This window comes from Aedes albopictus, chromosome 2 (assembly GCF_035046485.1).
Source record: "Aedes albopictus strain Foshan chromosome 2, AalbF5, whole genome shotgun sequence".
Classification (NCBI taxonomy): domain Eukaryota; kingdom Metazoa; phylum Arthropoda; class Insecta; order Diptera; family Culicidae; genus Aedes; species Aedes albopictus.
The window spans coordinates 402,901,019-402,914,727 of NC_085137.1; the positions used below are offsets into that span (position 1 = coordinate 402,901,019).

The 13,709-nt window shown below is 40.4% G+C and overlaps 1 protein-coding gene across 2 annotated transcripts; it reads right to left on the reverse strand.

Annotated features, from left to right (window-relative positions):
- Positions 1-10,253: 10,253 nt before the first annotated feature.
- LOC134283937 (SWI/SNF-related matrix-associated actin-dependent regulator of chromatin subfamily E member 1-like) lies at positions 10,254-12,869 on the reverse strand. Of its 2 annotated transcripts, none has more exons than XM_062853322.1 (3): positions 12,713-12,869; positions 11,293-12,656; positions 10,254-11,210 (listed from the first exon to the last, which is right to left on the reverse strand). In XM_062853322.1, the coding sequence occupies exons 2-3, from the start codon at positions 12,611-12,613 to the stop codon at positions 10,420-10,422; spliced, it is 2,112 nt and encodes a 703-aa protein (XP_062709306.1). In that variant the 5' UTR covers positions 12,614-12,656; positions 12,713-12,869; the 3' UTR covers positions 10,254-10,419. The 2 variants fall into 2 exon arrangements, with proteins under 2 accessions (XP_062709306.1, XP_062709307.1); XM_062853323.1 differs by having other exon boundaries at positions 11,293-12,651; positions 12,713-12,851.
- Between the last annotated feature and the right edge of the window lie 840 nt (positions 12,870-13,709).

A 13,709-nucleotide genomic window follows, 5' to 3' on the forward strand; every position in this document is an offset into this window, starting at 1 on the left:
CTCAATGGCTGCAGGTCTTTATCAATAATAGATGTCTACGGTGTAGTCTGCGGTATATAATTCGTGCATGATGGCCTCATAATCGGATCTCCAACGTGGAGCTCCATCGTCGATGTCATCAAAAGCCGATGACAACAGAAATTCGGGAACGCACCAGAGGCAGACCCAGAGACTCATGGCGGAGCAGCCTTTACAAAGAAATAAAGGAAGTCGACAGAAATTTGACCTGGCTACAGGTTAAGGCCATCGATGGTGGGCAATCGCCCAGGATGGATATCGTTCAATTCGGCCCTCTGCACCACTATGGGTGTCCCAAGTTCTTGTGAATTTGTGATCAATGTAGAAAAACGATGGTGAAGCTTTAAAATTTTCACTAGTATTCAATTCAAACAAGCGTCATGCTAAGAGCAAAACATCTAGGTACCTAGGATTTCTTTTTGATTTTTTTTCAAGGACGCCTTCAGAAATTCCCTTAGGTATTTCTTCAGAAACTTTTCCAGGGATTCTTTCAGGAATTCATCAAGTGATTTTCTCCAGGAATTTCTCCTTCGTGAATTCTACCATGGGCATCTTGCAGGGTTCCCGTAGTGATTGTTTCACGGTTTGTTTCAGGGAATTCCGCCCTCGATTCCAATCTTATGGAATACAGATACTTAATAATAAGTGAATTCAAGGATGCATCGACGAATTCCTCCAGGAATTTTTCCATGGCTTCCTTCAGTGATTCTATCATGGATTGCTCCAGAGCTTTTTCAAGAATTCCTCTTGGAGTTTTACCAGACATTCCTCCGGGAATTTCTCCTGGGATATCTTTAGAAGTTCCTCCAGTGATTGTTCTAGTGCTTTTATCGAGGATTCCTCCAACAGGCCTGGTAGTGAGTCACTTTTTAGTGATTTGGTCACTATTTTCGAGTCAGTCACTAAAAAGTCACTATTTGCATGAAAAAGTCACTAAAGTCACTTTTTTCAGTAAAATGGTCACTAAAGTCACTGTTGGCGCGAGTTTCTTCTGGATCAATGAAACACATATCGAGAGCAGCGTTTGATAACGGCAGCTTCAATGCTATATTGAATAGAATTCATTTTAGTATTTTACACTTCATTTTTCCTATAAATAACTTACATGATAGTTTCTTAATCTCTAACGAACTGTCTCACTCGACGCACAACTTAACACTAAACCTCCTTACAATTCTAATATGTACATTCAATTAATTCCTATTGGATAGGACAGTTGCCAGTTTCACCCAAATACATGCGATACCGTCGCAACATTAATGCCGTTATCAAACGCTGCTCTCGATATGTGTTTCATTGATCCAGAAGAAACTCGCGCCAACAAACTTCAATGATGATAAATCATCAACACAAAGAGGTCGGTATGGCTACCCGACTGGACGCTCTCAAACAGCAGCTCGAAGAGTTCGAAGTCCGCAGAGCGCTTTGGCGCAAACAGTGCCAGGATGAAGAAAGGCGCAGGGCACTGGATTTCGAGCTCGAGCTTGCGCAGGTGGATAAAAAGTTCTCCGATGCTATGGAGAAAATTGAATTGGAGTATGCGGCGAAGAAAGAGGCACTAATGTGCAAATATAGTGGGAAAAGTGTCCGAGTACAATCGGCAGCAGAAAAGTCCGAATCGTGCGACGACCAAACCCAATCAAAGTTTGCCTGCTCCAATGCTCTAGATCCAATCACGACGACATCGGATGTAAATTTCGTCGCCCCGCGAACGCAACTTGCCCAACGACTTTCAGCTGTAAATGATTACAACAAAAGCATCCCGCACACGGTCCCCATCGAATCGACGATGACGACCAACCTTTCTAACAGGAATCAATCAGCACACAGCGTGCGCCTATCATCTGATCCAACAGAGATAGAAGCGAAACAATCGACGGTGAATATGAGAGAAGAATGTGCACTAGTGAAGAAGGCCCCCGTCGTCGTCGTCAGTGTTGAACGCAACGCTGTTTCTAGATGTGTTGTTTTCGACCCGGGAGGAGCTGCTTTGTAAAGACCACCAAACCGGTTGCGTTGCACAGTGGTACAGAGAGGTGTTATTGAGGACATTTAAAGCAAGAATTAAAATGTATATAGATTCAAAAATTGATGAGATAGTTAGTTACCAGTTGTCACGGAGGGGAGAATGTTGCGACGGTATCGCATGTATTTGGGTGAAACTGGCAACTGTCCTATCCAATAGGAATTAATTGAATGTACATATTAGAATTGTAAGGAGGTTTAGTGTTAAGTTGTGCGTCGAGTGAGACAGTTCGTTAGAGATTAAGAAACTATCATGTAAGTTATTTATAGGAAAAATGAAGTGTAAAATACTAAAATGAATTCTATTCAATATAGCATTGAAGCTGCCGTTATCAAACGCTGCTCTCGATATGTGTTTCATTGATCCAGAAGAAACTCGCGCCAACAGTCACTATTTTCGTAATTCTGACAACATTGAGAAGATCATATGAGAGTTTTAGTAAAACAGCAATGCCAAAATTTTCTCAGAAACCTTGCTTTTAAAAAAATTTCGGCTGCGCCGCTTATTACATCATTATAATATCGACTTATTATAATTTTATCGTATTCGAGAGAAGTGATGATGAATTTGTAGCTAAGATTATATATGAATTTTATTTCAGAATTACTTTACTTTTGAAAAGTAACTCTGAAATATTCCTGCATTTAAATTGTCAGTTTAATTATATCACCCTATGCCCATGAATTCAAAAACTAATTATGAATCAGTGATGCATTATGTTTATTGGATTAAATCATGATAGCACATAGTGCGTTGTAATCCTCCGAATTGGGTTATCTTGAGTTAATCGAATATTTTTAATTATTTTTAGAGTTTGCTAAACATTTTCTGTTACAAATGCGAGATGAATTTATGATGAAATTACTGGTCGTAGTTGTGACGCCATTTATTCAGCAGCTTTTTGCTGAAATCCGAAAGAGTTTATGATGAACTTTATTTGAGAGTTTCTGATGAAAATCTTTATGCACGTGATATTTTATAACAATCTAGTGAAACAAAATGTGGGAGTTTTTTTTAAGAGTATTATTTGGAATTTATTAATTTATTATATTTATTTATTATTTATTTTATTTATATAATGAATCCAGAAGTTTGTTGAAATCGTTTCTTTAAACATTTCTTCAAGAATCTTTTGTTTATATCTGAGTTTTTATTAGTGCCAAAACCAAAACGTCATCATATATGCGATAATGAGACTCAACAAAAGATCTGCCTAAGTTTCTCTCCCAAAATGTGCTCTAATACTGTAATGTTTTCTCAAAAATTCGATCAGTTTTTCATTTGGGCCTTCAAGATAAGGAACATATTAGTTTCATCAGAAATTTATAGATTCATTCAGTTCCAGAATTTCCTCCAAAACATTTTACGCTATATTTTTTAGGAGTGCAGTATGAATATATCTTCAGTATTCTTGACAATTCAATCTTCACATTTACTTCACCAAGAATACTTCCAGTATTTTTTTGTCGGGGCATGTGACAGAGCTTTTATCTAAAAATCATTTTGAAATCTCTTCTTGAACTTCAGCAGTTTTATTCAATTAAAACCTCCAGTTCCGCGAGCTTTTTTTACGAAATCTTTACTCGAATTTATTGCATAGTAACGGAGTAATTGCAATGATTGCAATTGCTATCATAATTTATATTTGAACTGTTGTTCAAATTACAACAGCTGTTAAAAAAACCTATTTTTGGTAAATAACAACACACTTAATTTTGAAAACCGTGTACGGTAATTTTTTGACGAAACTAGAACAGCTGAATACAGGTATAATGGATTGTTTCCCTTTTGCACCCGTTTTCGATAGTTGTAGTACTGAACTTCATCAGCAAAATTCAAAAAATCAAAGGTGTCGTATGACCAATTCATGCTTTGTACCAAAACGCCAATGCCGTACAATATGTACGATGAGGTGGTATTTTGATACTGTCTCCAACGATCAGTTAACAACAAAGCTTTTAAAAATAGGAGAATATAGTTGAGGCTTCTTAAATTGAACACTTTACAAAACAAAAAAGGATTATTCAAACAATAAAGTATTCACGATCATAAACTCAGGAACTTAGCTGAAAATTATAGATTGATTTTCTAGGTAATTTGGTAATTCACCTACAAATTCAGTTTTCCAATAACTTTGAGGTCACTATTCAGTCACTATTTGGTCACTTTTTTGATAATTTTTATCACTAAAGTCACTATTATTTTGTCACCTGATCGCTACCAGCCCTGCTCCAAGAATTTCTCCAAGTATTCCCAAAGGAATGTCAACGGAGATCCTTTTAGGGTTTTCTGCAAGTGTTCCTTCAGAAATTTCTTCAGGCATTTCTTCATATATTCATTCAAGAATTCCACTAGCGTTTGCTCCAATAATTCAATCTGGAATAATTCTAAGTATTTCAGCAAGAATATCTTCCAGAAACCCTTCCAGAAAAATTTACCAGAGATTATCTAAAAATAAATCCAGGAGTTCCTTTAAAAAAATTGAACGAAACATACTTTTGGGAGTCTATCTGAAGATTCCTACAATAATTTGTAATAATTTGATCTTCAGATTTTTTTTCCAAAAATTTGTTATGAAAGTTTTCCTGGAATTTTTTAGAAATTAATCCAGGTTTTCCTCCAAGAATTCCTCTAGGGATTCACCCGGGAATTTCTTCTGTGATTCTTTCAAGAGCTTCAGGGAAAATCCTCCAAGGATTCCTCTAGGACCTTTTTTTAAATTTCTGCTAGAATTCTTTCAGGAACATCTCCAGGAATTAATCCAGTACTTCCTCCAGGAAATGTTCAGGGATTCCCTTAGAAATACCATTTTGTATTGCTGCCGGGATTCCTTTCTGGGGTTTCTTCAGGAACTGCTACAGGGATTCCTAAAGAAGTTCCTCCACGATTTCTCCAGGAATTCTTCCTGGGATACCTCCAAGGATTCCTCCAAGAATTTCTCCAGGGCTCCACTCAAGAATTCTTTCTGTGATTCTTTACGAAACAATCTATTTTAAAAATTCTTTCAAAGATTCTCCCAGGAACTCTTCTTAGGATTCCTTCAGGAATTCTTTCTTGTATTCTTTAAGGAACTCCTCCAGGAATTAATCCAGTACTTTCTCCAGGAACTTTTTAAAGATTCCTTTAGGAATTCCTCTAGAAATTGCTTCCGGGATTCCTTCTGGAGTTTCTTCAGGAATTCCTCTAGGGATTTCTTCAGGAACTGCTACAGGAATTGCTCCACGAACACTTCTAAGGATTCCTTCAAGAATTTCGTCTGCAATTTCTTCAGGAATTATTCATGGTATTCCTCTACGAATTCCATAAGTGATTCCTCCAGAAATTTCTTCAGGAATTTCTCAAGCAATTGTTCCAGGGATTCCTCTGGGAATTCCTGTAAGGGTCCCTCTAAAAGTTCCCCCAGGAATTCATCTAGATATTCCGCTAGAAATTCATCCAGAAATTACTCTAGGAATTGCTAGAATTTTTTCCAGGAGTTTCTCTGTAGATGCCTTCAGGCATTCCTCTAGAATATCCTCCAGAGGTACCTCCAAGCAGAAATGGGACCATTCATTTGCAAAGAGTTACATTCACTTGCTTCTATCTCAGTTCAGAAGCATGCTATCGAAAAACAATGTATGGATGAATTTAACCTTGTAGTTTTATCTGAAAGTTTGCCGAATGGCATTAGGGTCGCACACGCATACCAAAGTCGTGAGCGAGCTGTGAAAGCAACTCTCCACGCCGTGAATGTAAATTACATTCGCGCCCTGGAGAGTTGCGTTCGCTGCCTTCTGTTGACTAAACTATTGATTCTACGCTAATATATTCTTCTACTAAGTTTCAAGTAAAACAAAAATGAAAAAGTGTTCCATACATTGATTTTTACTGCGATGTTTCTGAAGCGAGTTAACAGCAAGTGAATGTAAGTGATTGCAAATGAATGATCCCATCCTTGCCTCCAAGAATTCCTACAGGAATTATTTCTGGTTCTGGCTTTCCTCCAGAGATTCCTCCAGGGATTGCTTCAGGGATTCCTTCAAAATTTTCACCAGGAAATCCCCTAGGAATTCTTACAGGAATTCATCCAGAAGTTCTTTAAGCAATTCCTCCAAGGATTTTTCCAGAGACTCTTACAGGAATTCCTCCAAAGACTTCTCCAGAAATTGCTTCAGGGATTCCTCAAAGAATTCTACTAGGGATTCTCCAACGCATTCTTCTCCTCTAGATATTCCTCCAGGAATTGGTTCAGGGGCTCCTCCAGGAATTCCTCCGGGAATGCCCCAGGAGAGCTTGCAGGAGTTTCTTCCTGGGATTTCATCTAGCAATTTTCTAGGGTTCCTCGTGGGCTTCCTCCATTAATTACTCCAGGAATTTCTTCAAGGATACCTCCAGGAAGTTCACCGGCAAGGTTGCGACCATTCATTTGCAAAGATTTACATTCATTTGCTATTATCTCAGTTCAGAAGCATGCTCTCGAAAAACAATATATGGATAAATTTAACCTTGTAGTTTTATCTGAAAGTTTGCTGAATAACATTGGGGTCGCAAACGTATACCAAAGTCGTGAGCGAGCTGTGAAGGCAACTCTCCACGCGGTGAATGTAAATTTCATTCACGCTGTGGAAAGATGCCTTCACAGCTCGCTCACGACTTTGGAATGCGTGTGCGACCCCATCGTTATTCGGCAAACTTTCAGATAAAACTACAAGGTTAAATTCATCCATACATTGTTTTTCGATAGCATGCTTCTGAACTGAGATAATAGCAAATGAATGTAAATCTTTGCAAATGTATGGTTGCAACCTTGTTCACCGGGATTCCTAGATCTAGAAATTCCTTCATAAATTCTGTCAGAAATTTATCTAGGAAATTCCTTCAGGGATTCCTTCAATAATTCTTCCAGGATTTTCTCTAGGAACACCTTCTGGATTTTTTCAGGGATTCTTCCAAATTTTCCTCCAGGAATTACTGCAGGGATTCCTCCAGGAATTTCACCAAAAACTTATTCAAGGATTTTCCAGGGATTTTTCCGCGAATTTCTTTAAGGATCCCCCCAAAGATTATTTCAGGAATTCCTTCGAGGATTTCTTCAGGAATTCCTCCAGAAATTCCTCCAGAAATTCCTATTGAAATCCCACCAAGAATTTCTCAAAGGATTTTTCTAGAAATTTCTCTCACAGTTGCTCTTAAGCTTTCTACAGAAATACATCCAATAATTATTTCAAGAATTCTTCTAGAGATTGCTCCAGAGATTCTTACAGTAATTGGTTCATGTATTCCTTAACCCTTTATAAGGCCGAGAAAACTAGAAGAGTTGTCATCGCATACTATTATGCAAATGATTATGTACACGATTACATGTACAAAGCAATTTTTATTTGAAAAAAACTCTCAAAAATCTAGGTGGCAATATAGTTGCCACTGCCCGTTTAGGCCAAAAACGCTGGTGGCAATATAGTTTCCACTGCCCGTTAACCCCAAAAACGAGCTTTTGAGGTGGCAATATAGTTGCCACTGCCCGTTAAGGCCACCAGCGCTGGTGGCAATATTCTTGCCACTGCCCGTTTAGGGTACTTTTCTTCTTTTGACTTCGACAAAAAGCCGGAAAAGAGATTTTAGAGTGGATTGGTGCATAACCCATAATATAAACTGTGTAGTTCAGCTCATGTCAACCCAGAATTTGATTATTTCTTAAAATATTTACCAAATCTATAACTTTACAATAAGTTTGAGCTAATTTTCTTCACGCGGTCAAAATTAGCCATTTTTGAGACTACAAATGGCTCCTAAATTGTTGTAAAAGCTTTGTTTAGTGCCAAAAAATACCAGGCGTTGTTAGTAGTCCCAATTTTGCATAAACCAAAAAAAAAGTTTGAAATAAATTGTTATAAAACAGAAAAAAATACAAACAGTAGGTGGCAATATAGTTGCCACTGCCTTATAAAGGGTTAAGGAATTGCTCCACGTATTTCTCCAGGGATTCCTCCAACAAATCCTCCAGATATTTTTCCAATGATTCTTCCAGGAAATCCTTTAGGTATTTCTTTAGGAATTCTTCTAGGAAATTCTCCAGTAATATCTCAAGGAATTTTTCATGAAGTCTTCCAGGCATTCCTACAGAAATTCCACCAGAGATTTCTCCAGGAATTGCTTACGGGATTCCTCCAGGGGTTTCCACACAAATTTCTCCATGGATTGCTCCAGGGATTCCTTCAGGAATTGCTTCGAGGGTTTCTCCAAAAATCTTTTCAGAAATTCCTCTAAAAAATCCTTGTGGAATTTCTCAAGGATTTTTTTTTTCAGAAATAGAAAAACAATAGAAATAGAAATCTCCAAGAACTTTAGAGATTCCTTCAGAAATTCATCCAGAAATTCTTTCAAGAATTGCTCTAGAGATTCCTTTAGAAATTTCTTCAGGGATTCCTCCAGCAATTTCCACAGGAATACCTCTAGGCATTGCTCCAGGCATTCCACCAATATTTTATCCAGGAATTTCTCAAGGAACTCCTCCGGGAATTCCTCCAGGAATTTCGCCAAAAATTTCGTCACAAATTCCTCAAGGAATTGATCCAAGAATACCTCTTGGACATGCTTCAGAAATTAAAATAGCAATTTTTCCAAGAATTTCTACAGGAAATCTTCTAGGAATTTCTTCAGAGGTTCTGTCAGGAAATTCTCCAAGAATACCTTCAGGAACTTTTCAGGAATTCTTCCAGATATTCCTACAGAGATTCCTACAGGAATTGCTTCAGGGAATTCTCCACGAATTTCTCCAAGTATTACCCCAGGGATTCCTCCGGAAATTTCTCCTAGATTTTCTGTTGGGATTTTTTTCAGAAATTTCTCCAGGAATTCCTTCCCTGAATTCCTCGGAAGATTTCTCTTAGAATTCTTCCAGGCATTGCTCCAGGAATTCCTGCTGGGTCTCATCCCAGAACTCCTCCTGGAATTTCGCCAGGAATTTGTCAGGAAGTTCCTCCAGGCATTTCTCCAGGATCCGGGAATTCTCAAATTCCTTGAAGGATTCCTCCAAAAAAAATTCTAGGGATCCCTCCAGGAATTTCTCCAGAAATTCCTCCAAAGAATCCTCCTGAAGCTTATTTAAGATTTATTCTAGGAATTCTCCAAGGGGCTCCATTAGGAATTCTCCAATTTCGAAAAATTTTCGGACGAGTTTCCAAACAGACATATTTTGTACTTCTATTGGTTTCCATTATGTTCTACATAGAAATCCTCTACATAGAGATAAGCGGAAGTTACATATGTCGATTCGGCAACGCTGTTCATTTTGTTTACATCAGCTGCCAACACTTGTTGCAAAGCTAGATGTTCAAACTTTGTGCGTGACTTCGTAGTGGTTCAAGTTGTTTTGTTTACATTTTCTAATTATAATAGATTTTTTTCAAAATTTTGAAAAAAAAAATAGCGGAGCAATCGATGAAATCTGAAATTTATTGTAAAGTGTTAAGCTAAACATATCGGCAGAACTGAAGCAAGAAGCAGCAATGAAAGTTTTTTCGAGAAGTGCAGCAACAAAAGTTTCGTCATAAGCTTGAGCTTTTGAAAGCAGAATTAATTAAATTCTATCTTTTTACTAATCTTACATATACCGTCAATTTCTCGATATTAAAAATAAATAATTTTAATTTATTTAGCTCGGATTGCAATACCGTTCAATCGACGCCTTCTTACGAACGATCAGCCTGTTCATTTGGCTCACACTTTGACAGTTCTTTCTGCACGATTGGCTTACAATGGCCGCCTCCGCAGATCTCTATAATGTAGGATTACTAGTTCTACAGAAAAAAAAATGTTGTAGAAAATTCTGAGTTAGTCTTCAAGAGTTCGTAATTTCCAAAAGAGTTCAGCCATTAATTCTTAGGAATATTTTGTAGATATTAAATTATCAAAAAAAAATCTGAGATCCAGAAGAAAATAAATAAAAATCTTAAGTTTTCCAGAAATTGGCCACCACTACCAGCGCCACGTTGATTTGCGTAGAAGAGGCTAGCTTTATTCAACGTAGGTATTATACAAAATACAACAGCGTGATTGCTGAAGGGTTAAATGTTATTATATTCAATTTCGTCGTGTTGCGTTTAGCAGCGGATGGTCCTTCCTGCCGGGGCTACTGAAATCTCAGCGTCGATTATGTTGATACTCTTACTAACAGAGTCGGTTAAATTTGCATTTTTCTGGACGTTTCTTTCCAAAAACCCTCGACACATTTTGCGCGTACGCATACCGCTAAATGTTTATTCATCAAGATAATACACATTGAGATTATGCTCTTAATCAAGCAATATTTAGTAGATATAGTTAGATAGCAGAACATTGAACAATCGTAATCGAAAGTTATCATTTCATCAAGGAATAATTTTTTTATACTTATCTTAGTCATCATGAGCCGCTTTCTTCTCGGCATCCTTTTTGCTGGATTTCTTCTTCTTGGCCGGGGTCTTCTCCGGCTTACCTGGCTTTTCCGGAACTTCGGCTTCGTCCGGGTGTCCGGGCCCTCCAGCGGCTGGTCCGACCGGTGGGGGTCCACCCGGTGCTGGTGGGCCTCCAGCTCCAGCCGAAGGCGGCGGAGGACCTCCCGGAGTCGGTCCCGGTCCATACGGCGAATGCGGATGGTGTCCTTCGCTGTTCGGTCCGCCATGACCGTGCGGATCAGCTCCGTAGTGGCCCATCGGTCCGCCATGACCGGGACGTGGTGGACCCGGCATGTACTGACCAGGTGGCGGAGGAGCGTACTGCTGATGATAAGGATAGTGTCCGTATTGGCCGTATGATTGCGGGTGAGCTCCGTAGCCGCTGGGTAGATAGTAAGGCCGTGGAGGACCAGCATGGGGATACCCTGGATAGCCGGAGTGCGATGGCATTCCCGGATGAGGTTGCATGTGCGGCGGCATGTGATGAGTTGGTGGCGGCGGAGGAGGTGCCTGGTGATGGGGAACGGTAACGTTCGGTGGCGGAACGTGCGATTCGGCGCTGTGTGGCTGATTCGGTGGATAGGGAACCGACGGGGCCGATGTCGGAACCGGTGGAGCATGATGATGCGGCGGCGGAGGAGGAGTAGGTGAAGCGGACACCGGTGGAGGCGCAATGGGCGCAACTGGCGGTGGAATTTCAGGCTTCTGCTCCGGGACGACCGGCGCTTGTGCTGGAGGGGCACGGTATGGTTCTGAAATGTAGAAAGCGGTTAAAAACAGTCGATAACATGTTCGTTGGCATTTTCTGTAGGAATCCCGATACGAGAAACTTACCCGGTGGTGGGGCAACAGCTGCTGGTGCCTGAACTGGCGGTGGTACCGCCTCCATCGCTGGGGGCTGCTGATGCTCCATTGGGGCTTCCTTAGGAGCAGTCTTTTCCGGCTGCTTGGCGGCATGTTGACCCGGTTCATCAGGTTTAACTTGCTCAACTTTTTCCTCTTTCTTGGAAACAACAGCAGCCGCAGCAGCAGTAGCTGGAGGTGCTGCTGCCTCATGTGGCGCCTTTTCGGGAACATCCTGTGCCGGACGAGGCTCTTGAGTGGCTGCCTGCGCTTCGGGTGAAGCAACGGTTGCCACATTCTGACCGGGTTGTTCGTCCGGTTTCGGCGTGGGTGGTCCACCGGACGTAGATGGCTTCGACGGATCGTCAACTGTTCGGAGACGTTCTCGTTTCAACATCTCATATTGTCGTTCAACCATTTTTTGGAACGTCTCATCATCGACTGCCGGTTTGCAGTGCTTTTTAAGTTCATCCTGGAACTGCTCGCTGGATTCCACGAATTTACGCTTCCGGTTATCGAACTTTTCTTCAATCAACTGCAGTTCATGCTGGAGCTTCATCTGATGCATGGCCAACGATTGGACTTGTCTCTTGAGGACGTGCATTCTCTGGGTGGTCACAACGGAACGGACATCCGGGACAACCGCGTCCGAAAATATCTCATTGATCAAACGGTGATTTCGGGAGAATCTGGCATAAGCGACATGCTTGAACGAATACCCGTCATCCTGGTCATCTTCGTCCTCGGCCGGTTGAATATCGATCCTTCGATCCTGTTGGCCACCCTTCGAACTGGACCGAGTATTCTCATGCCCATCACCATCCCCGCCAGGCTTTGATTTGTTCTTCGCCGTCAAATAAGCCAAATACGCCGGCGAGCTATGGTACGCCTTCAAGTTCTTTTCGTATTCCAGCTTCTCCGCCTCATACTCCGTAATGAATTCCTCCTTCTCACTTTCCGGCAAATCACGCCACTGTTGCCCGATAATCTTTCCCACCTCCCACAGTTTCAAATCCGAATTCGAAACCTTGATCGAGTCCCAAACCTTTCGGGAGTACCGCATATACGGCATCAGCGGCTTTTCCGGTGCCTTCGGGGGCTTGATAATCTTGGCCTCGGCCGTCGCAGCCGATTTGCCCAACTTTTGCGGAGTGAATGCCGGATTGCCGTGAGGGCTGTGCATGAACGGGCTGGAGTTGTCCTGCTTGCGGCTATCCCCACCGCCAGATCCGGAGGGGCGCAATCGTTGCGTAGTCGGTGTCGACGAGACAGCCGGCGGAACGTTTTGTTTGTAGTTAGATGGAAGCGCCATCTTGGATTACACCCTCCTGCACTGATCGAGTGTGAAAACTGCACTAAAAACGTAAATTTCACAGTGAAATATAGAATGTTAAGATCAACTTTTACTAACCTGTTACACTTTTATATATTCTCCAAATAATTCGCCGAATTACACGAGAATTCAACGGATTTTTAAGAAGAATTTGGAGCATAAACTGATTTGTTGACACGACAAGAGAGGAAGCTTCGCTTGCGAAACTGAAGTGACATGTCAAAAATGACAATCAAGGAAAAAGGCCTTTAAAAGGCGCGTATCATTTGAAAAGAGCCTATAGCAAGCAAGGCTTTTCAAAAAATTCAACGTGATAAAAATTATTGATTTATACCGCATTTAGTTCACTACTGGACTGCGAACTGCGACATTATAAGTGCGAAAACGTAAATAAAAGTGCGCGATTGCATCAAATAAGGTTGATGTCTTCGGCGCACTATTTCTTCAATCTATGGAGAACAAGTGCTCTGAAGACACCGAGTTGATTTGATGCAATCGCGCACATTTATTAGCGTTTTCGCACTCGTGAAAACTAGTGCGATAGTCCAGTGGTGAACTAAATGCGCTATACTTTTGGCGTTCGATTTGAATAGGTCGTATGTTTGCTGTGATTCCTATGTTGATAGGACCTATTCAAATTGAACGCCAGATTTATTTTTTAATGTAATTTAATTTAATTTAATCAAGTGCATGAAATTTAAAAATGATTTTAAAATTCTTTAAAATGCATCTTCAGAAGTATATACTTCTGTATATACCCCGGGGACCAACCCACGCTAAGAAAATTTTAGAAAGACTCACAATAAGGCGTACACCGGGTGAAACTTTTCAAATTAGCTTAACATGTTTATCTATAATTTTTCATACTTTTTTGATAACTTTTAATGCAAAATTGATTATTAAGGCATAGATACATCTATTCTTGTGTCATTAAAATGAAAAGCATGTTGAAAAATCCGAAAACTGTGAAATACGAATAGGAAATGTGATGGAAAATGTTTGCATCGATTTTTCTCAATGTTTACGTTCTGGGATAGGCCCTTTTCAAATGTAACGCGAGAATAGGCCTTTAAGC

What these genes read in the sequence shown, in the direction of transcription:
- LOC134283937 (XM_062853322.1), bottom strand. Translation starts at nt 12,613, where the DNA reads ATGGCGCTTCCATCTAACTACAAACAAAACGTTCCGCCGGCTGTCTCG. An exon ending in AGCTGTTGCCCCACCACCGG is followed by an intron (nt 11,211 to 11,292) that starts GTAAGTTTCTCG and finishes TCTACATTTCAG; the next exon opens with AACCATACCGTGCCCCTCCA.